Genomic DNA, 23,332 nt, shown 5'->3' on the forward strand with positions numbered 1-23,332 from the left:
ACACTTCCTTCAGTACGTCCATGCTATCTCCACAGCATACGTTTCCCTGCAAATGCCACGATTCTGTTTATCTCTGCTAGTGAATAGATGGTCATCATGTATATGTACCACATTTTACTCATTCATACACTCTGTTGATAGACATGCAGGCTTGTTCCATGTTGCAGCTGCTGTGGATAGTGTAATAGTAAACACACGAATATGCAAGCATCTCTGTGGTGTGCTGTTAGATTCCTTTAGACATGTGCCTAGGAGTGCTATGATTGGATCGCGATAGTTGTTTTTAGCTGAAAAATTTCCATATTGCTCTTCCCAGTAGCTGTGTATAAGGGTTCTCCTTTCCTCACACCCTGGATAGCACTGGTTGTGTTTGTTTTCTTGACGTTAGCCACCATGGTGGAGAGAGAGAGAGAATTTCAGAGTTGTTTCAATTTGCCTTGTCATGATGGCTGAGGAAGCTGAAACCACTTTCAAATATTTGTTGGCTATTTTGGTTCTTCTTTTGCAATCTGTCTGTTCATTTCAAAGGCCTTTCTATTGACTGGAAGGTTTATTTATTTATTTATTTTTAATAATCTGTAGGCTTTCTCTTCACTTGGGATTGTTTCTTCCACTTTTTTCATTTAATGTGATCCCAAGACGCCAGTTCTTGGGGGTGACTTCCTGGATCATTGCAGTCCTTTACAGGAAGTATTTGCCTGTGTGGGGACCCTGTAGTGTTCTCCTGTTTTCTTTGGTCACAAAGCTTCTGGTCTTATTAAGTTTTTTTTTTAAGATATCAATCTAATTCCATTCTTCTGCATGTGAATATCCACTTTTCCTAGCACTGTTTGTTGAGGAGCCTCCCCTGCCCCCCGCCGCCTTTGCAGTGCTGGGAATTGAACCTGGGGCTTTGTGTGTACTAAGGAAACAGTCTACCACTAAGCCAATCCCCAGCCCTGCAATGCATGCTTTGGACACCGTTAGAAGAAAAAGAAGCTGAAGAAGCGGAAGGATGATGAGGAAGAGGAGGAAGAAGCCGGTGATGAGACTTAAGTGGCTATAGCTGTGTGGTTTTCTTTCTGGGGTCTCTGTTCTACGATGAGGTTTGTGCCAGCACAATGCTTTTTTACTGCTTCGAACTCACTGAGAGAGTGAGGCTGGGGTCCAGTGAGCTCCGCTGCCCTGCCTGTCTTCACCTCCCCAGCACTGGCACGATGAATGCAGGCACACTCAGCTTTATGCACATGCCAAGACCTGTGTTTCCTGCTTGTGTGGCAAAGTGCCACCCTCCCCCAAGGTGTCTCTACAACACCCTCTGTGGCTTTCAAGAGACTGTCTTTGTTCTGTGTGTCTAGTGTCTTCATAAAACATGTAGGGACTTTGTTTTCTAGTCTTACTTAGTTGGTGTTCTAAAGGGCCCTTTTATCTGGATGGACATCTCTTTCCATAGACATGGGGGATTTTCAGCTATGGTTCCTTGTATAATTTTATTAATTTATCTTTGTCCCCAGCTGAGTGTTCCAATTCTGCTATCGTGTCTTCCAGCTCTGCTATTCTGTTCCTCCTGTGATCCATCGTACTGGTAAGGCTTCCCAATGAAATTTCCATGTAGCTTATTGAAAACTTCACTTACAGTGTTTCAGATTGTTTTCGACTGGTCCAGCCTTTCTGTCTTTAATTGAATTTCATTTTTGTATCCTGTATAAAATTCTTCGTTTTATTTATTTGTCTTCTCTTGGAATTCATTTAGGAGTTTGAGTCCTCTTTGATTTATTTGAATATATTTAAGACAATTATTTTGAATTTTTTTTGTCTTAAATTTTATCTAATTCACTCTTATTGGGGGCTGTTACTTTGGGATGGGTAATTTTTGGAGGACACAGCTTATCTTGGTTTTTCATGTCTCTCTCTCTTTTTTTTCCCCCTGTTGGGACTGGAAGGGTGTTCTGGAAGGATGGATGCTGTTATGTCTGGTAGCTCTGTCCTGACCTGGTATTTTGAAGGGTAGAACATCAAAGCGAATCCTTTATCCTTTGTGCTGTTACCAGGGCTGTTGGAGTCTGACCCAGGGCCCTGGGAGACCCGACAAGGTAGCCCCCCTGTCTTTAATAACCCAGTTGAAGAGACAAGTCATGGTGAGAAGCAGAGAGAGGAGATTTATTCAGTGTGGAACTGGGAAGAGGTCTAGGCTCCTCACAGCTGATGTTGTTGAGTGAAGGAATAAAGCCCAAGATGGAGTGTGACCATTGTGCTGGAGTTGTTAACCGGAGGAATGGGAGATAGAAAGTGGGTTCTATGTAAACATTCCATATCTCTCCTCCGACACTCCTCCTCTACTTCCCCATCCCCCCATTTGGATCTCTTTGAGGGCCAACCTAGAAATCTGGGAGACACTCCAAAGTCGTCGTCCTCTTCTTCCAGATCTCATACGCCATGGTTTAAACACATCCCTAGTTTACCTTTGGCAGTCTTTGGAACTCTGCGCCACACCTATGGACTCCCCAGAGTCAGGCTTGGAGCCTCTCACTTCCACTTTGGCTGCATGTTTCAGAGCTACTTAGCATCCAGCCCTGCTACACTCCAAATTCCACGGCAAAGCCTTGGGACACCTAGAAAAGTGCGGTGGAAAGCTGCGCTGCCCAATCGAGTTTCTCAAATCAAACCGAGTGGTCTTGATACGCTGCTGGGCATCTGCGAATGGCTCCTCATTCAGGACGTTTCACGTTTCCACTCTGGACTTCCTTTTCTTATTCGAAGATCAATATAAACGTGTAATTATAAACGTATAAAACCCAGGTCAGACATTTGTGAGGAATTCAACCCCCATTCCCGCTGCGGTCATTCGGTCAGCCGTCCTCCACAGGATCAGTGTCTGTCCATCTCCCCACGTAAATTCTCTCACCGGTATTCTCGAGGTGGGAGAACTTGGCCCCTTCCCAGTACTTAAGTGCTAGACACATCCGGCCGGGGAGCATGAAGAGTTGGCGAAGTGAGGGAGAGGAGGACTCAGCTGTGAGAAGGATGCCGCATTTTGGGGTCCCTAGCTGCTCAAGCCGAGTCATCCACTGGGAATGCTGCACCGGCACACCCTCCTGGTCCTAAATCAGACGCTAACCGGCAGAGGCCAGGGTCCGATCCACCTCACCTCCTCCCACCCACATTGGCAGGGCGGAGAATGCGGCATACAAATGCCCCGCCACCACGTGGACCGCTGTTCACGTGAGCACGGCGGGGCGTGACCGGCGGGAGTCACGTGAGCGCACGCGGTCACGTGAGCGCTGTCTCTGCAGCCCCCGCTTTTGCTTCCTGCTCGGCTCCGATCTGCCGGCTGATGGAGGAGGATGAGGAGGTGCGGGCGCTGCTTGGGGACCGCCCCGAGGGGGACAGCGCGGTCCCGGGCGCCCCGCGCGCTCTGCCCGCGCTCTGCGACCCCAGCCACCTGGCGCACCGGCTCGTGGTGCTGCTGCTGATGTGCCTCCTTGGCTTCGGTGAGCCGGGGAGGGCTCGGGAGAACGATCGGGGGATTCTGGGGTTCGTGTCCCCGGATCCACTCTGCCACCCGGGCTTGGGACCTGCTCTGTCCAGTCGTCGCGAGCCAGGCCTGGGGTCTGAGCTGGCGACTAAGTCCCAGAGTGCAGCAGTCCCTCCCTGGGGACGCCGATGAGAAGGAATCTTGGCTATTTCCCCTGGAGTACCGTGCTCAGGAGACTTCTGAGCGCTGTTGACCAAGTCCTTTTTCTTCTCTTCCCCAGAGGACATCCTCCTCCCTCCCTCCCTCCCCCGCCCGCGCGCTTTCCTTGGCGTTCCCTTAGCTCTCACACCCGCTTTGGGACACTGCACCTCTGCTGGCAGCCTGACAGCAGGCGTCTTTTCTTACCCTTCCTTACTGTGTGAAGCAGTCCGGCGGGACCCTGCTTGTTTTGAGGTGGTTGGTTTCACTTAAGAAATCTGATCCTCGGAAAGCAGTTTCTTGAGATACTTTTACAAACGTCTTTACCTCCTTTGTTACAGTTTTTAATTTACGCTGCAACTGTTCCGATTCGTAAATACTGGCTTAGCTTCAAAGTGTCATTTCAGGGATCACATTCAGAAATACATGCTCCTGGTGAATGAAGGATACTTTGGGCTTTGGTTTCTTTGCAGTTGTTCCACACTGTTGACTAGATTTTGGAAAGATGGAGCCCATATCATTTAAAACGAAGTACTGAACTGGGCATGGTGGTGTACTTCTTTAATCCCAGTACTGGGAGGCAGAGAGACAGGTGGGTCTCCAAGAATTAGGGAGGGTAGCCAGGGCTACAGAGTGAGATCTTGTCTCAACAAACAAACAAACCATGCCGTGGACTCTTATTAGAAGCTCAACCAGGAGCAGACGTTCTAGGTTTAGAATCAATAACCAAGAAACAAAGGCAAAACGCTTGAAGAAATTGTCCCTATTCAAGCCGACAGCTTATTTTTGGTAGGTAGATTGGGTTTGAGAAGCCAGAGTCCTGCCTCTCTAGTTACCTCGCCCACCTTTGAACTGGTAGCTTTGTGTATTTGGAGAGTCAGTGCAGAAACAGAGGCAGTGTTATCTTGGGGCCTCCTCAAGCTTGTCAGTTACTTCTGAGATGCATCTCCAGGTCATGCTTAACAGCCCTCTCCCCACTCCTGTCTTGACCTCCTCAGGAGACATTGTTATGTTTTCATCTGATCCTTTCATCTCTAGCACCGCATTTTCTCAGCCATTTGCTCCTGGGTATTTTGTTTGCAGGATGAGAATCTGTTTGAAAATCTGGTTTGGTTTGAATAGCTAAAATTAATTCTGCTTTCAAGAAAAATGATGACAGCTGACATGCAGCTGTGGAGAATATAGAATTTTTAGTGTTGGTGGCTTTAGGTAAGGAAAAGGAAGCTATTTCACGAATATATAAATTCAGTAATAAGCATGGGAAGCATGAAGAGAACAAAATGATTAAAAACAGTCGATGTTGACCTTTTAATTAAGTTTCTGGTATTTGCTGGGTATGCGCATTGCTAAATTGTGGAAGTTCCTTTGGGTGGTAGCTAAGGAAGTGGTCTAGAAATAGTTTCCATGGTGTCAGCAATAGTGTAAATCTTAAACACCCAGAGTAGTTACTAATTAGGAATTGTAACTTGAAAATTTTGTGTAGACATTCTTGTTCCGAGTGAAATGTGTGCTCTCTCTTTCCTAGGTAGCTATTTTTGCTATGACAGTCCCTCTGCCCTCCAGACTCAGGTTAAGCGGGTGAGTTGATTATTTACATTCTTGTCCTGCTCTTTGTTCTGGAGCACTGCCTTACAGACGATGAGATTCCATGACCTTCGGAGTGCCCCATCTGAAATGTCCACTCACTTTGTTTTCTACTGTCATCAGCAAGCCCACAAGCTGCAGACTTCTGGAGATCAAATCCATTTCCCCAAAGAACTCATGGATGACACATTTATGACAGATAGTTTAGGTAGATAATTGTGAACTCTGTCCACAATATTGCTGAAAATGCTAGTTTTTGTTGAGAATGTACACACCTGATGTCTACTCTTCCGAGTAAGTGGTTTGTGGCATGGCTTTGGCCTTCTTAGATAAGCTCTGTTGTTGTTTACTTTTATACATGTGGATGATGCTGTTTGCTGAGTTTTGTCCCTATCAGCATTCTTAGAATGGTTTTGAATTCTAAAATTGCATTTGATATTTGTGGTTTCTTGAGCATTTAGACCATTGTTGTGTACGTTTTTTTTTTTTAAGCCACTGAGCAGAGGGAAGATGTACAGGTTGTCCTCTGCATTCTAATAGGAATTGAAGAGGGTAGGGGCCGTAAGACTAGGCAAAGATAATTCTTTTCTGTGTGGGAGGAGTCCATAATTCAGGCAGAAATGAAGACGTAAGGATGTAGGAGATAGAAACAGACTGAGCTGGCCCCCATCCCAGTGACTGGTCCTGGAATGCATGAGGTCGGATTAGTATGTAGAATTAAGACGTTCCCATGTGTGACTGTTCTTCTTAGTGCAAGGATTGTAGCTTCTGCGAGAGTCTCAAGAAACTTACCCTGTACGGAAATACAGCTGTAACCACTGTTTGTTTTGATTTAATTGTTAAACCCATTTGGAAAAAAGTTTTCTTTTCTTCCCCTATAGGACATGCAAGTGAATACTACAAAATTCATGCTGCTGTACGCCTGGTATTCTTGGCCCAATGTAGTGTTGTGTTTCTTGGGTGGCTTTTTGATAGACCGAGTATTTGGAATACGGTAAGCTTGCAGAAAAATTAATTTGTGGGCAAATTTAATTGGTGATTAGGAGAATGTAGGACTGTAGAATGTAGGTTGAAGTTTTTCCTCGAAGAACTAAATAGACTTGTGAATTGACTGATGGTGGACATGAGGATCTGTTTTCTGTTTTTAAAGATTGTTTTTGTCTTAGACTTTGTCCTTGAGGCTTGGTTGATCAGTTAGGGTCAGGCCTAGTAAATGCTGTTGATGCAGTAAGGGCATTAGTTTCTGGAGGTTAATTAGGCTCTTAATTTGGGTCAGACAAACCAGGTGTGAGTCCTCTCGCTGCCACTTGGTCAAGTCCCAGCCGTCCTTCAGCTTCCTCACTGCTAAGTGGGGTAACAATTTCTATCTCCTAATTGTCTACAGGGATTAAATGAGAGTTGAAGATGGAAAGTCTTTGCAGATAGGTAGAGATATATCCCTCCCTCAGTTCTGGTAAGATGTAAGACTTTCCCCCTCTGTTTCTGCCTTTCTTTGGCCATTGACTTTTTTTTTTTTTTGTGGCCACGACCATTGGACGCTGAAGAGGAAAAGTGCTGTAAGCTTTGTCGGTGTATGTCTTTCTCGTTGGCTGTGTTTCATGTGGAGACTTAGCGAACACAGCTGGGAGTTCCCTCAGAAGGCAGGGGCGAAGCTGCTGATGTGGATTCAAACCATGTCTGAAGGATGAGGGTTGAAGACACGTGTGATTTGGTTTGGGAGGGGGGGGGTTGCTTTTTTTTTTTTTTCCCGAGACCTAGTTTCTCTGTAGTTTTGGTGCCTGTCCCGGATCTCGCTCTATAGACAGGGCTGACCTCGAACTCACAGAGATCCACCTGGCTCTGCCTCCCTAGTGCTGAGATTGAAGGTGTGCTCCATCACCACCCGGCCTGGGGGGCTTGCTTTTAGGAATCTTAAGTAGTTGAGTATGATGGAAGTGTTAACTATATTTTGCTGGGTCTCAAGGGATAGAATTAGCTGAATTTTCAGGGAAACTAATTCCACTTATTTGGAGGAGGCACTTGCTTGTTCATAGGGGTGATATAAGTTGTCTGGAGACATTGGTTGAGTTTTCCAGCTGTAGAGAACATTCAGGTGATGGTGTGGCCATTTTATAAGGATTTTTTGAGTGGATTTCGGTTTCAGAAGTACAGTTGGCTCTGCTGATTCTTGAAGACTCTTCTAACCTTGCTATTTTACTTGCTCTGATGAAATATTATTACTTAGACTAAACTTGGACTTGGAGCTCCATTAGCTTGCCTAAGATGTGTCTTCTAAAAGTAGTTTTTAGTTACCAAGAATTATAGTCACTTTAGTTATCTACTGTAGAATTTCCTAGGACCAGTCCTAAGCTCATAAAATAAAGCTTTATGTGTATGCCATTTTATTTCATGTCACTTGTGTGGAGGTGCCCAGAGGCCAGTCCAGGACCACATACCCAGGAGCTGGAGTTGCAGGCAGTCTAAGCTGTCTGACCCCAGGTCCTCTGCAGGAACAGTGAGTGCTCTTAGCAGCTGAGCCATCTCACCAGCCTCCACTTTAAACTCTGAACAGAAATTTAATGAAGAAGTTGCGTTTCTCAATGGTTTGACCCTGGGAACTTTTTGGAGGACTGCTGAGGTTTTAAGAGGGGATGATGATGTGAATGAACTTGTGCCGTCACTGAACCTTGGGGGTCCCATCACAACACTGGACTTCTGTACATTAGCGTTTGGTTTGGGAAAGTTGCAGATGGCACATTCATCTTCTTTGGAATGCAGGGTGGGCAAAGAAAACCCAAACAGATGATGAGTATAGGACTCTGTGATTACCAACAACAATATGAAGAAATGACATTTTTCTCTCTCACACAGATGGGGCACAGTTATTTTCAGCTGCTTTGTTTGCATTGGGCAGGTAAGAAAGGTCAAAATATTTATTCATTCCTTGACAATGACTTTGAAGTCGGCAAAAGTATATTTAATGAATGACCAACTTGATTAATCAGGCCCATGAATGGCCATGTGCTATAATTTATTTGAAGCCTTAAATTACATTGTCTTAGCCGCTTTCCTCATTGCTGTGATTGGCAGAAGCCACTTAGGAGGGAGAAAGGTTTATTCTGGCCCACAGTTTGAGGGGAAGGCATGTTGGCGGGGGGTATGAAGCAGCTGGTCATACAATGTCTGCAGTCAGGAAGCAGGAAGTGAGGGTGCATGCCCAGTGCTTTCTCCTTTGGATGCCACTCAGCTCATAGAATGGTACCGCCCACATTAGGGTGGGCGTATATGCGTGGGCTAACCTAACCCAGAAGATCCCTCACAGGTATGTTGGAGGCTTGCCTTCTGGTGGTTATAAGTCCTGATAAATGTATGAGCATCAATATTTAAATTTCTTAGATTTATTATTTCAGCCTAGTAAAATTATTCTGGGAATGAGGATTTGTCATGTTGCCTATTCCTTTAGAATATCCTGAATTTATTTTTCTATTACTGTTTACAGGTTATTTTTGCTCTGGGTGGAATAGTTAATGCATTTTGGCTGATGGAGTTTGGGAGGTTTGTCTTTGGGTAAGTTGTACCATAATTTCATGTTATCTTAGCATGTTCATTAAGGATCTTTGTGATGCTGAGGATTAAAGCCAGGGCCTTCTATATCCCAACCTATCCACACACTCACACTATTAGTCCTTTATTAAGGATTTAAAAGAAATACATCATTATCTTTTGTGAGGTGTTGACTGCTCTAAAAGGGTGGGACCTAGGAGAATGGAGCCAATCAATGAGGCAGACTAAAGTCTCATGCAGTAGTCAACTTTATTCAGAGCATCAGACAGTTTATACTCTGAGGCTTAAGAAGAGTCACATGAGTCAAGCCGTCAGTCACAAGGACAAGCTGCAAATGGCTGACAAGCCGGATGTGGCCAAAGCATGTTTTTCCAAAGAGGCACAGAAGCAGCAACATCCAGTTGTGGTGAAGTAAACTCACTCCCATCCGCCACACCAGGCGTGAAAACACAGTCCAACAACATTTCTGTGTTATTGAAGAAACTGCGGTCACAAGACTCTTGTTTTGTGTTCTTGGAGTTTTCTCATGAGCACTCAGAATTCTCACACAACTCCATTCTTGGACCGTGTTCCACCAGTGAGGAATTATTTCAGATCCTTGAAATGCAGCTTATGTATGTAAGTGTGCTTTTCAAGTACTTGTTTTAATGAAGACTCACTGTTTGGAGTGATCGTGTTTAACTGTGGAGTTCGATATTATAAGCTTTGCCAGAAGCTTTTCCCGGGCTTTAAAAACTTGATTGTATTTTAGACTGATTTAAATCTCATTAAAGTATGGGCCATCAGTTTCTAGGTTGGTTACTCCGGGCATCGTACTCTTCCTTAGAGAGTGGCGTGTATGTCTTTCTGCTCCCCGTTCAGGTGTCTTGAAGTAGTGCAATGTCTCTAGCCTGACTGGCCCCCATGTAACTGCAGTGTCCATTACACAGTCCTGTTCCGAGTCAAGCCTTGGGCTTCCTGCCTTGAGGGATACAGTAGACAGAATGCCAAGGGCATGCAGATTGATGTGGTGTATGCCTGAAGGAAATAAATATACATAAGAGCATGGAGGAGATTCTGGAACAAAAATGTGGTTAAAAATGGCCCCGTGGATGAAGTGGGAGAGTGTAGAAAGAATGTGGGAACTTATTTGTAGATGAGAAGGGAGATACTTTTGGACTAGGACAGAGCCATGGCAGGACTTACTTTTAGGATGTGGAGGAGGTGACAAAGCTTAGAAATGGGTCTCAAGGGGTACTGATAAATATGTGGAACCAAGTGAAAGAGCATTGAAACCCAAGAAGTAGAAGAATGTTGACTATGCTTTGCGTATTGGCCTGAAAAGTGAGGTTTCAGTACAAAATGTGAATGAAAGACGCTCTTCCATATCAGTGTTTTGTATAGCACAGATGGTGTCTGTCATGATTGCTAATTCAGCTAGCCAGATCACTCCAACACATCACAATAGAAAATAGTAATTGCATTTTGTTTACATTTGAGGCAGGTAGAGTATGTGAGTAGGTTGTCTGTGTCCTGATGTCTAGGATCTCTGCTGCAGAGATTCATGGAAGACTGGAAGCTGGAATCATCTGGAAGCTTGTGGTTTTGCATATAGGATGCTTGGATTGGGTGCCTTGAAGAACATGTTTATTTTCAAGTGGCACTTCTTGTGTGGCTTGCTTTCATGTAGGATGGGGGTGGTTACCCTTTGTACAAAGTAACTTAGGGCTCCAGCTGTGAGTGTTGGACTGAAATGGCAGATGCCATCTTTGGGATGCTTATGACCACACAGTAGTCACTTCACTAGGTCTTATTGGCTGAAGCATTCAAGCTCACCTCCATTCAAAAGCAGTGTCAATATTTCTAACTGGGATTTCTTTCAAAGCTATGACTTTTCTTCTCCCATATTTAGGATTGGTGGAGAGTCCTTAGCAGTTGCCCAGAATACATATGCTGTGAGTTGGTTTAAAGGCAAAGAATTAAACCTGGTGTTTGGACTCCAACTCAGCATGGCCAGAATTGTAAGTATGGCAACAGCCTAGTGGAGCCCAATGGGAAGCAAATTATCTCTCCAGAGTCTTAGAAGTATGCTCTGGCACACTTGGGTGTGAAGTAGGCATTGCTTTTTATAGATCACTTTCAAAAACACTTACTTGTGTGTTTATAGGTCCGTGTAGATGCCTCTGCATTCAGAGGTCAGAAAATGGCATTGGTTGTCAGTTTCTGTCACCCTCTGCCACTCTCTACCTGTTCGCTTGAGGCATTTTGTCAATCAGGCTGGAAGGCAGCAAGCTCCAGTCTGCTGTGTCCTCAGAGCTGTGTTCTCAGGCATGCAGGGGACACTGGGTTGTTAGTGGGTGCTGTAATTTGAACTCTGTCCCCCGATTGCACAGGAAGCAGTCTGGCCATGGGGCCACTTCTCTAGCCTCTGTTTTTATATATTTCTCTAGGACTTAAAATGACATTTGTTTTGTGTCTTAGGGTTTTATTACTGTGCAGAGACACCATGACCACAGTAACTCTTATAAAGGAACACATTTAATTGGGGTTGGTTCACAGTTTCAGAGGTTTAGTCCGTTATCTTCATGGACTTGGCAGCATGCAGGCAGACATGGTGCTGGGGAAGAGCTGAGAGTCCTACATCTTGATCTACAGGCAGCAGAAAGAGACTGAGTGCCACACTGGGAGTGGCTTAAGCATATGAGACCTCAAAGCCCGCCCCCACAGTGGCACACTTCCTTCAACAAGGCCACACCTACTCCAGCAAGGCCACACCTTTTTTATGTGTGTGTGTAATGCCTTTAATTTTTAAATTTTTCTTCTTTCCTTCTTTTTTTTTTTTTGGTTTTTCGAGACAGGGTTTCTCTGTGTAGCTTTGCACCTTTCCTGGAGCTCACTTGGTAGCCCAGGCTGGCCTCGAACTCACAGAGATCCGCCTGGCTCTGCCTCCCGAGTGCTGGGATTAAAGGCGTGCGCCACCACCGCCTGGCATTTCCTTCTTTTTATTATTAAGAAAATTTAATTTCCCATTTATTTTACATGCCAACCACAGGTCCCCCTCTCCTCTCTCCTCCCGCCTCCAGCCTCTCCAACATAAGCCATCATCAGTGGTTTTGATCATAAAGGCCACACCTCCTAACAGCGCCACTCCCTATGGGCCAAGCATTCAATCACATGAGTCCATGGGGCCATACCTACTCACACCATCACACTTTGTCTTCAGTAGATCATTCATAAATAGCATAAGACAGCAAAGTGACCATTCATTAGTTCAAAGAGTCTAAATTAAATAGCTAGCCTAATTTCTCACCAGTTTTGGCACCCTGCCTCAAAGTCTCTGTAGCCATCCACCCAGGTTCTGCTGGCACATTGCCATTGGTGGGAAGCTCTTTCTGTGGCGGGCCTATTCTCCATCAGTTAGCTTTTTTCTTTTTCATTTTTTTTTTTAAAGACAGTCTCACTATGGAGTCCTGTCTGGTCTGGAACTTGCTGTGTATAGATCAGGCTGGCCTTGAACTCACAGAGACCTGCTTGCCTCTGCCTTCAAAGTCCTAGGTATAAAGGTGTGTGACACCACCAACTTTTGAAACTCAAATTCACACAGATGAAGCCTTTTTCCACAAAGGGCTTATGCCGACTGTCCCCACTGTTTCTCCTTCAGTGTTCATTTTTGTCCTGTTTGCCGTGAAGTAAAGCATCATCGGCTCTTCAGTTCTTGATCAGAGGTGTTTATTTCCTGTGGCCATCTGAGCCCTCCGACAGGAGTTTCAAGCCCCCTCACCATGATGCTCACACCTCATTGGACTTCACTCTGTCAGCTAGTGTTCCTGGGGTTTAGAATTAGAAATAATCGTGGTGTTTCACATTTTGTCTTACGGAGGGTACCCAGGAAACCGGCATTAGATTTTGATGAATACATCCTGTAAGACACTCATGCATTCTAATATCCCCACCCCAGCTCAGGCTGGGGGTGGGGGTTGAGTATCTCTTGGTTTTCCTTTATAATTTGTTCCTCTTAGGCTTACTGTTTCAATAAGCACTAAGGCAGGTGACGTTACAACAGCAGTCCTGAGGAGTGTCTGTCTGCAGTCTGTTAGGAGGTTTGCAATGCCACTCCACCCCCCTCCTGTCATTTCGTGAGATTCAGGCCCTGTCTCGTGTCTCCTGCCTTTCTGTCAGGCCCCCTCCCTCTCCTCATGGCTGTAAATGTGGGGGTGCTCTAGGCTGTGATCTTTGATCCACACTCCCAGCCCTCGTGACCTTACCTAGTTTTGCAGTTTTGATTAGCATGGCCTGGCTTCTGAGTTTATGTCGCCTGTCTAGGATTTCCCTTACATTCTTCACGCCCACAGGCAATTGTCCAGTGTTTCCCCTTAGCTGTCTCTGTCCAGGCTTTTCTCTTCCATTTCTGACTCATACGCTGTTCAGAGTTCTCCTGGACTGAACTTACCCTACACCCATTTCTCCATGTTCTCTCTGCCATTCCTCAGACCAGCTCTTGTTGGCATTTCTCCTCCTCAAGGAACTCTCTTCATGTGGTGCCAGCCTGAGTCCCACCTCATCCTATCCTCCCACATATTTTCTGTTAGTAGATCCTTTTGGCTGCCCCAACTAAACATGCGTATCCCGAGCACGTCTTACCGTACTTCCAACAGCCTGATCTCAGAGTCCTCTTTCTCCTTTTGGCTTGCTGCTGGACAGTGACTGCAGCCTTGTTTCTGCCTCTGTGGTCCAGCTGAAAGAAAGTTGCCAGGTCAGTCAGTTAGAGCTGCTTTCCGAGATTGCAGAGGGAGGCTTCCCCAGGATGGAAAGTTCTCTCATCTCTAGCCCCCTATCATGGTTCCTTTTCTGTTGCTGTAACAACATTGTGACCATGACCAAAGCAACTTAGAAAAGAAAGTGTTTAATTGGGTGTAGGTTTCAGAGGGTCAGAGCCTGTGATGGCAGAACAGAAGCATATTGGCAGGAATAGTGGAGCGCTCAGATCTTCATCTGAAAGGGAGAGGCAGAGAGAGCACATTGGAAATGATGAGATGTTTAAAGCCTCATAGCACACCCGAAGTGTATGAGTCAGGGCTCTCTAGAGTAATGGAAGTTATAGAGTGAATCTCTGTGTATATAGAAAGAAATTTATCAGAATGACTTACAGACTGTGGTCCCGCTAATCCAACAATGGCTGTTTATGAACAGAAAGTCCAAGAATCCAATAGTTGTCCAGTACATGGGGCTGGATGTCTCAGCTGATCAGTATATGCTGGAATCCCAAAGAAGTAGGCTCTGATGCCAGTGAAGGAATGGACTGAAATCGAGGAGAGATTTCAAGCAGGCAAAGAGCAAAAGCTTCCTTCTTCCATGTCCTTACATAGGCTTCCAGCAGAAAGTGTGGCCCAGGTTAGAGATTTCATCTTCAGCCTCAAAAGATCTAGATTAAAGGTGTGTCTTCCTACCTCAATCTAATCCAGATTACCTTCCAAGTGACACGTAATCTGGATTCTGGTTACACTTACTTTACTAAGATACTATCAGTAAATAAGTAACCACACCCCCCTCCCCCATAGTGTTCATGGTTGGGAAACCTGTTATGTTCTCCTTCCTCAGGGAAGCACAGTGAATATGAACCTCATGGGATGGCTCTATACTAAGATTGAAACTGCACTGGGTTCAGCTGGCCACACGACCCTAGGAGTGACACTCATGATTGGTGAGTGAGTCTTTCTGTCCCACGTCTGGTCCTTTGGAGGCCTGTCATGGGAGATACTGTGCCGAAGAGGAAAGAACTCTAGACTCAGTGCCAGACTTCTGTGCTGCTGCTGGCGTGTGATTTTGTTTCCATAGTTTGCTAGTTCTTCTGACTGTTTAGAAATAGACCATCATATCTTTGTGCTTTAATTGCCATTTCTGAAACAGGATCCGATTGGCCCTTGTGTCCCTCAGTGCTTTTATTTGTGTATTGTACGTTCAGTGGGACTGAGTGTGTGAGGTGAGGTCAGCCAGGGAGTGTGTCCAGGGGAGCTCATAGTCACAGACAACAGGAGGAAGACGGGGGCCCTTGGGCTCAGGCTCGGCCAGGACACTAGAGTGATGTGGTGGGGAGCCCACCAAGCTGAAAGCCAGGAGCCTCGGCTCATTCTTTGCTGCCCATAACTAGTCCTTTTATCTAGGACGAGATAATTTATCTCCATTTTCTGAAAAGTTTTGGGTCTCGGCGTACTCCTGTGTGCGTGTGGCGTGGTAGGCTGTCCTTAGCCCTGACTCTGGATGCCTTTGCTCAGTGGCTGCACTGTGGCTCTTTATGCAGTGTGCTGCTTCTCCCAGCCCTTGGCCTTTTCTAAAACTTCTCTCCTTTATTTAGGGGGTGTGACATGCATTCTTTCACTAATCTGTGCCTTGGTCCTTGCTTATTTGGACCGGAGAGCAGAGAAAATCCTTCATAAAGAACAAGGAAAAACAGGTACGTCGTCAGCGTGAAAGGAGAGTGGGACTCAGGGGACCTTTAATGATACTTTACAGTGGCTGAGACACAGTGCAGCGCTGTGGTGCTGAATGTTTATATTTCCAGGTTCATTTCTGCTCGTCCTAAATTTCTGTATGTATTCCTCTGTTGAAACATTATGACAGAATGTACATTCTTGATTTTGTTTTGTATATTAGTAAAATGATTTTAGTTCCATGGAAGGGAAAAACTATAACTTTTTTTTTTTCCTTCCTATTACTTGGTAAGTTATCTCAGAGATGCTGTTTGTGGAATTTTCTAGAAAAAAATTTTTTTAATTATATAAATAAAAATGATGCCTATAGATGAAAGGTCCTCAGGTTTTATGAACTATTACGTCTTCCCTTTCTCAAGGTGAAGTCATTAAGCTGACTGATATAAAGGACTTCTCCTTGCCCCTGTGGCTGATCTTCCTCATCTGCGTCTGCTACTACGCAGCGGTGTTCCCTTTCATCGGGCTGGGCAAGTGAGTATTCTCCAGCCTTCCACCTGTAAGTCACAGCGAGCGCTGAGTCACGTCAACGCGTGGGCACTTTCTGTAGTTCGTTTTGCTCCTCTGGACAGGGTGCATATTTAGACCAATGATTTTTATGTTCTGGGATACAGGCTTAACATTGTTTTAATACTTTCATTATTGTCTTGAAGACATGCTTTTAAAATTTCCTTTCTGTTCTTGGATCAGGAGGCTGTTTACTGTGACTGAAAACTTGTACCTTGGCTCCTGTCCACTCAGGGCCGATGCTGCCCAATTAGATGCAAGGTTCAAGCAGGTTCCTGCTTGCTTTGTCTGCTTCTTGCCTCATCCACTGGCCGCCGCAGTGTGAGAGTGCAAATGTGTGTGTGGGACTGTGGTTTTATGTCTGTATAGCCTTTAAAACCCACACACTCACTATTTATTACATAGTAAAGGAACTCCGCCGTTCTGCCTTTAATTGGGTGTTCTGAAAATGTGTGGGCCAACCCTAGTTTAGTCTGTGAAATAGTTCCTTGAGAGCTGGAGCTGCAGCAGATGGCTGGATGATGATGGATAAGAGATAACGGTAGGAGAACAGTATTGGAGAAGAAAAGCTTGTTAGACGTTAGAGTTACCTTTAACTTGTCTTTATTTCTTGAACACAGAGTAGTTCTTTCTAATGTATGCACTTTTCTTTTTAATTTTAGAGTTTTCTTCATAGAGAAATTCAGATTTTCTTCCCAGTCAGCAAGTGCAATTAACAGGTATTTGATGTAATTCTGTAAGTTCTTGTTGCATGTGATATGGGGTATTCATAAGCACAGGCCCTGCATAGAGGCTGCAAACATTGTGTAACCACGCCCCCCTCCCCAACACTGCAGACTCCATTCACAAGGGCCAGGCTTTGCATTAAGGGAAAAAACCCAAAGAATTCTCAGATTGATTTTTTTCTGATTCTATTTGCGGGTCGTCATTTTAGATGAGTGCTACATTAACCAACTTAGGCTTGCTTAGTCTGGTAGTTTTAGAGACTCTGTGCTGCATTTTGTTAACTTCTTGCCCTCTCTGGGCAGTATCGTGTATGTCATATCAGCTCCCATGTCCCCAGTATTTGGACTCCTGGTGGATAAAACTGGGAAGAACGTCATCTGGGTTCTGTGTGCAGTTGCTACCACCCTCGTGTCCCACATGATGCTGGCTTTCACCTTCTGGAACCCCTGGATTGCTATGGTAATGTCTAGGGGATGGTCAGGGCTTCAGAGAGAACCCCAAGTCCATGTTGGGTGTGCCCAGCAAACCCAGCTGGTGGTGCTGAGGGGGAGGTGACTTGGTGTTAATTTTGAGAAAGTAAACATTTTTTTTTAAGAAAAGGATTATCAATTATTAATGTGTAAGGTTTGTTTTTCATTTGGCTTATTTAGTAGGGAACCTCCAAAGCTGAAGTAGAGTTTGAAACAGAATAGTTTTATGACTGGAAAGCTAATTACTTGCGTTTATTTTTCTGAACTACATTAAAATAAATCCTTTCATTAAAAGCACTGTCCAGACTCTTAGTAGGTCTAAAAGGTGACCGCAAGTCCATGACGTTTTTGTTGACTTTTGTGTGAGTTTTCAGAGTACAGTCTGAAGTGCTCTGTCCCTTACCTGTTGGTGCAGGGGCATCTTGAGCATCAGAATTTGTGGTGGGCAGTTCCCCGGAAGTCTTCCTGTAGGGACCTCCAGGCCCTAGGAGTGGAGTGCTGCTGTAGAGCTTTGCACAGTGAATATCCTCTGTTCGATCGATGCTCAGGGACTTCCTCCTCATCTGTAACAGTGCACAGATGTGTCCGTTTTCCTGGCTAGTGTTGGGTGTCAGCATTATTTCTACATGTACCAGTCTGATAGGTACATGTAATAACTTAATTTACATTCAACTCACTTTCTTCTTTTTTTTAAAATTTGAGACATGCTCTTGCTCTATACAGCTAATGTTACCTCCACACTGTGTAGCTTAGAGCAGCCTGGCACTCAGAGTTCCCCCTGAAGGCATGTCGCCCCTGTGTTTTGCAAGTTCTTGTTTGGATTGCAGAAACGGCATTGTCATACAGTGTCTAAGGAGTGGTGGCGATGGCGGGTGGGTCCCTGCTGTGCTTTTCTGTTCAGAATTGGTCCTCCACGGGCAGCCATAGAATAACTCTGCTGCCTCGATGACTTCGTCTGTAGTTAAGGAAAATCAGTTTGCCTGAAACTTGGGTAAGAACTTTTTGCAAATCCTCTGTGCCCTTGACTGCACAGTGGGCCCAGACAGTTTATATCACGAGTGAAAATGGTTAAAACAGTGGAGAGTACTGAGAGAGGCCTGAGACTTTCTTACAATTTAAAATTTTAGTCCAATTACAGTAAAATGCATTTACACTTTGATTTAGCTTTATGTCACGTTTACTAATCTTTATCAAGGGAAATCACCTGTCACCTGATGTATACTGTACCATTCTGCCTTCCTGTCTAGAGTCTCCTGGGACTCTCCTACTCATTGCTTGCCTGTGCCTTGTGGCCGATGGTGGCATTTGTGGTTCCCGAGCACCAGCTGGGAACTGCGTACGGATTGTAAGTATTGCATTTTCACCGCGTGTCGTACATGTTGCCTTCTGCTGTATCAGTTCTCCTAATACCCCATGTGTCCCAGTTGTAGTTATGCTCAGAGTTCTGGGCCAGCGCTGAACCCGCAGATGACGAGAAATGTCAGTGAATGCATTCTTTTTTTTTTTTTTTTCTTTTTTTTTTTTTTTTTTTTTTTTCTTTTTACCAGCTGGCCTGACCCGAGCCGCTGCCCGCCCCGATGCGGATTAGCGGAAGTGGCAGTGAATGCATTCTTAAGCGACTGCCGTGGTGTTTCTGGTCACTTTCCCTACTTGTGGTCTGAGGAAAACAACCCAGTGCAGGAGGGTTTAATTTAGGTCCTGGTTTTAGAGATTTCTTGGCTCCACTGATTCTGGGCCTGTGGTGAGGCAGATCCATCACGGCAGCTGAGAAGCGGCCGTCACACTGCCCTTTTATTTTACCGCAGGCCTCTAGCCTTTGGGAGGTGCTTGCCCGTGTCTAGGTCTTTCCCACCGAGGTCATTCCTCCAGACATGACCAACAGACATGCCTAGAAGAGTACTTTTCTGTTAGGTACTTCTTAGTCCAGTCAGATGTAGTTACACTTGGCTGTCCAACAAGGTAAGCCCCTAGCAAGACAGTTGGAGTAAGCCAAAGCCCCTAAGAGGCGATCGCAGACATGACCACTCCTGTCCATCTGAGCCCTTCGCAGGGGGAGGGTGATCCATATCCCAGGCCCCCAAAGGCGGGGGGGGGGGGGGGGGGTGCAGCTGCTCCTGTGGCTGCTGTGCAGAAAGCTCTCCCTTTCATTCATCAGATGGGCATTTCATACTATACTTGTCCTGCGGCCGATGGTCTAGTCGCTGGAGACAGTCCAGGATAAACTCCAAAATCTGCTGGGTGTGATTAATCCTAGCACTCTAGGGTCAGAGCCAGGTAGATCTTTATGAAGTTCGGGCAAGCTTGGTCTACAAAGTGAGTTCCAGGGCAGCCAGGGCTACATAGCTTCCTTGTCTCAAAAAACTAACATCTGTCCATGTCTGAAAGTCTCTCCTGACGCCAGCAGCGTGTGGTTTTTGATGCTAGTGTTAATAATGAAGTTAGTCTGTGTGAAGACCTTTGGGAATGACATGCTATTTTATCCTGAAATCCTAGCATGCAGTCCATTCAGAACCTCGGGCTGGCCGTCATCTCCATCCTTGCTGGCACGATCCTGGATACTCGGGGATACTTGCTTTTGGAGGTTTTCTTCATTGCCTGTGTTTCCTGTGAGTGTGCCATGTGGCAGCATTTGACTTCTTATAACGTGGAGTAAAATGTTCATATTTTTACAGTTAGGTTTTGCCATATCATTTAAAGTGAGCTAGACAGTGTGCCTGAGCTAGTAAGGGCAGAAAGCCAAGCTCTGCCTTCTGGGCTCCAAACTGGCTCTTGGTGGAAAGTTAAGCGTGAAGTTTTGATTTGTTCATTTATAAAGGCACACGGTGTCTTCAGAGGAGAAATCCCTGCAGACCTGGCCATGAGCTGCCAAGAGTTCTGAGGAGGAGAAGAGAGGAAGGAGGGTGTGTGTGTGTGTGTGTGTGTGTGTGTGTGATGTGTCTGCTCCCTTCCTCCTCTTGTGGCATGTCAGCAGTTTGCTGGCCCTATCATTCCTGGCTAATAAGCAGTGATCCCTGTAGGGTAAACGATGTGGCACTTGAGAGCTTTCAGAAACAAAATAGTGCAGTGTTTTAAAATGCCAATTACCTTGGTTAGGGTTTCCAACGCTGTGGGGAGACACCATGAGCACGGCAACTCTAATAAGGAAGCATTTAAGTGGGTCTGGCTTACAGTTTCAGAGGTTCAGTCCGTTATCATCATGGTGGGAAGCATGGCCACATGTAGGCAGACGTGGTGCTGGAGAGGAGCTGAGAGTTCTGAACTCCAGGCAGCAGGAAGTGAACTGTGTAACACACTGGGCACAGTTTGTGCACACCTGAGACCTCAAAGCCCACCGCACAGTGACACACTTCTCCCAGCAAGGCCACACCTAACAGTGCCCCTCTCTGTAGGCCAGGCATTCAAACACCTGAGTCTGTGGAGCCATAGCTGTTCAAACCACGGCACCAATGGAGAGGAGTTTGGTTTATGCTTTAGTTTTGGTTACACAGGCGGCGTTTACAAAGTGTCCCTTGTGTTTTCCAGTGGCACTTTTCGCCGTGGTCTGTCTGTATTTGGTGAACCGTGCTCGAGGTAAGCAGCTCTCATGATCTTCTTGAGGCCAGTGTTTTATTAGTGTGTGTTAGTGATCTCCATGTTTATAATCACACTTTCTGAAACCTCCCCTTCTATCGAAATTGCCCTTAGGCTTTTTCCTCTCTAGTAAGATCGTGTTTCATAATATAAAATCTCAGGTGTATGTTAGCAAAACTCCTGAAGCCCCTCATGCCGTCTCATTTCTAAAAAATAAAAAGTAAATTAATTTTCATTTTAAGGTTGAACATATTTGGTTTAGAATTAGAAATAATATATATATTTTTTTTACCAGTACACACTAATATGCGTTAGTGTATTTTTATAAGAACTTGATGTTGTCTTTATTAATCTTGATAATTGCTTGTGCCTCAAGGGCATGATATGCTTAAGAGAATATAACACAATAAATTTAGATTTATTTTAATGTTTCTTAACTTTCAGTGATACTGACATTTAATACAGTGTTTCAGTTAAAGAACCTGAAGCAACACATACCTTCAAACTTAAATATACAAAGCTAAAATTAAAGTGTGACTATATATTTTTCTTTCTTATCTTTCATAACTTTTTGTGCAAATATTTATGTATGTGTGATTGAATTTTAATTACATCGCTTAAAATGGCTACTCGTTTACATTTTAGGTGGGAATCTAAATTATTCCGCAAAACAAAGGGAAGAATTAAAACTTTCTCATACCGAGTGAGTATCCAGAGGGAGAAAATTGTATCCTGAAAATTTTAACTGTGAGCATTTTATTTCAAGGTAGATTTGGACTTTAAAGATATTAAGTTTTTTTCTTGATTTTTAAGAGCTCTCAGGTCTGGAAAGAGCACTACAAGACTCGTACTTATTTCAGAAAATTTAAGATGAATATCAAGTCTTAAAGGCAGACATGGAAAAGAAGTGAGCTTCTTGCCTTCTGGGCAGTGCAGGCTGTGGGATTTGAGTTTAGTAGAGCAAGGCCTGGCCCTCTGCCCTGTGCTGGGCTGTGCCCTTCCGTTCTTCCAGTCTGCCTTTTAAAAAGTAATTAAGAAGGCCAGGCGGTGGTGGCGCACGCCTTTAATCCCAGCACTTGGGAGGCAGAGGCAGGCAGATCTCTGAGTTCGAGGCCAGCCTGGGCTACCAAGTGAGTTCCAGGAAAGGTGCAAAGCTACACAGAGAAACCCTGTCTCGAAAAACGAAACAAAACAAAACAAAAGTAATTAAGGTAACGTTTCATCTTGCCCTGTGTCCCATTGTCATTCTGTTGCTGGGATAAAATGCCCTGGCCAGAAGCAGCTTGGGGAGGAAACTGTTTCTTCCAGGTCACAATCTCATCCATCACTGAGAGAGGTGGGGGCAGGAGCCTGAAGCTGAAGGCTGCCTCTGGCTCCCTCTCACTGGCTCACGCTGACCCACCTTTCATGTACAGCCCATGGCTGCCTGTGTAGGGATGATGCTGTCCCACGTGCACTGGGATGCATCAATTAGCAATCAGGTCAGTGCCCCACAGATGGGCCCACAGACATGCCAGTCTGACCCAGGCAGGTCTTCAGTTTGTTTAAACAGCACGTGTGTTACATTCTGTCCCTGGGGACTCTAGGCTATGTCCAGTTGGCATCCTAGAATCAGTATGCTGTTCGCTTTTTTCAGATTCCTTCATAACAGATGATGTAGTGTGGGGTTATGTTATTGTTTTATAAGAACGTGCTAAAACATGGTGGTAATTCTGTTTCCTGTTATTTCTAAAGATTCTAGCCACTAAACTTACGATTTAAAGATGTATTTGTAAACATACACATCATCTGACGTTAAGTTTTGTGACTTGAATAGGTTGAAGCCTGGCATAATAGCCTGTGTTTTTTAAAGCAGGATGGTGCTCTTGTTTTTCATGTTAAAAATTGGAAACGAAGGGTTTCAGAGCTGGTTCAGTGATTAAGTGTATGCTGTCCTTACTGATGCCCAGAAGTCAGTTCCCAGTGCCCATGTCGGGTATCTCACCACCTCCAGGGCACCCAGGGGCCTCCTCTGTGGGCACCTGCACTCATATGCACCCCCATCCCAATAAAAACGATAACGTCTTACACTGTGCAGCTTATAAAGTTACAGTTTTCATTTTGAGAGTTGTGTGGAGCTTTTTTTTTTCCCCTCAGCTGCTTTTTGGTGATTTCTTGTATTTTGTTTTGCAGATAAGACTCTGAAATGATTGTCTGGAGAATAGGCAACACGCACCACTGATTGGAAACCTTCATGAAGATTTTTTTTTTCTTTTAAAAAAAGTTATTTAGAAAAATAATAGAGTGGAAAACATATTTATATTTTAAATATACCTACTAAAAGTGTGTTCATGCAGACTGTTTTAGCCTGTGGTTTTTGTAAGATGTGATACTAACGAATTCTAATCAACAGTGAACAGTTTAGAAAATTGGTCTGGAACATTCAGTGAGGTTAAGGACCAATCGTAATGGTCTGCAATATTCTGTTGGGGTAGTTTTTAGTACATGCATTCTCAGGATGAACGTTTTCTATATAACAGGGAAAAGGAAAAGGATAAAAACCACAAAATATGAGGGGGTGGAACAGAAGATGTTACATACAGAATAAGTGATGAGATTTTAGCAGGCGCTCTCTGTTTCATAGAGAATGGTGTACAATTGCTTCCTGATCTCCACTAGGAGATCATGAGTGTCATTAATGATGGCTGCTGAGCAGCAAACTTTGGAGTGTTTTGTTTGTTGTTGTTGTTTTTCCTATCAGGGACATAATTTGTAGTACAAACTACCTGAAGAGTTTTTTTCCCCTTAAAGACAATATAAAAGCATCCTTCAATTTA

General features: G+C 44.7%; 1 protein-coding gene across 2 annotated transcripts; it reads left to right on the forward strand.

Moving 5' to 3' along the window:
- Positions 1-3,242: 3,242 nt before the first annotated feature.
- Mfsd1 (major facilitator superfamily domain containing 1) lies at positions 3,243-23,332 on the forward strand. 2 transcript variants are annotated; one of them, XM_028867232.2, is made up of 16 exons: positions 3,244-3,470; positions 5,178-5,230; positions 6,118-6,230; positions 8,087-8,129; positions 8,715-8,782; positions 10,671-10,779; positions 14,357-14,459; positions 15,111-15,209; positions 15,606-15,717; positions 16,413-16,469; positions 16,779-16,935; positions 18,194-18,291; positions 19,440-19,552; positions 20,469-20,516; positions 21,162-21,219; positions 22,689-23,332. In XM_028867232.2, exons 1-16 carry the CDS (start codon positions 3,314-3,316, stop codon positions 22,690-22,692), a joined length of 1,392 nt encoding a protein of 463 aa, XP_028723065.1. In that variant the 5' UTR covers positions 3,244-3,313; the 3' UTR covers positions 22,693-23,332. The 2 variants fall into 2 exon arrangements, with proteins under 2 accessions (XP_028723066.1, XP_028723065.1); XM_028867233.2 differs by lacking the exon at positions 22,689-23,332 and having other exon boundaries at positions 3,243-3,470; positions 21,162-21,223.

Source organism: Peromyscus leucopus, chromosome 6 (genome assembly GCF_004664715.2).
Source record: "Peromyscus leucopus breed LL Stock chromosome 6, UCI_PerLeu_2.1, whole genome shotgun sequence".
Taxonomy (NCBI): Eukaryota; Metazoa; Chordata; class Mammalia; order Rodentia; family Cricetidae; genus Peromyscus; species Peromyscus leucopus.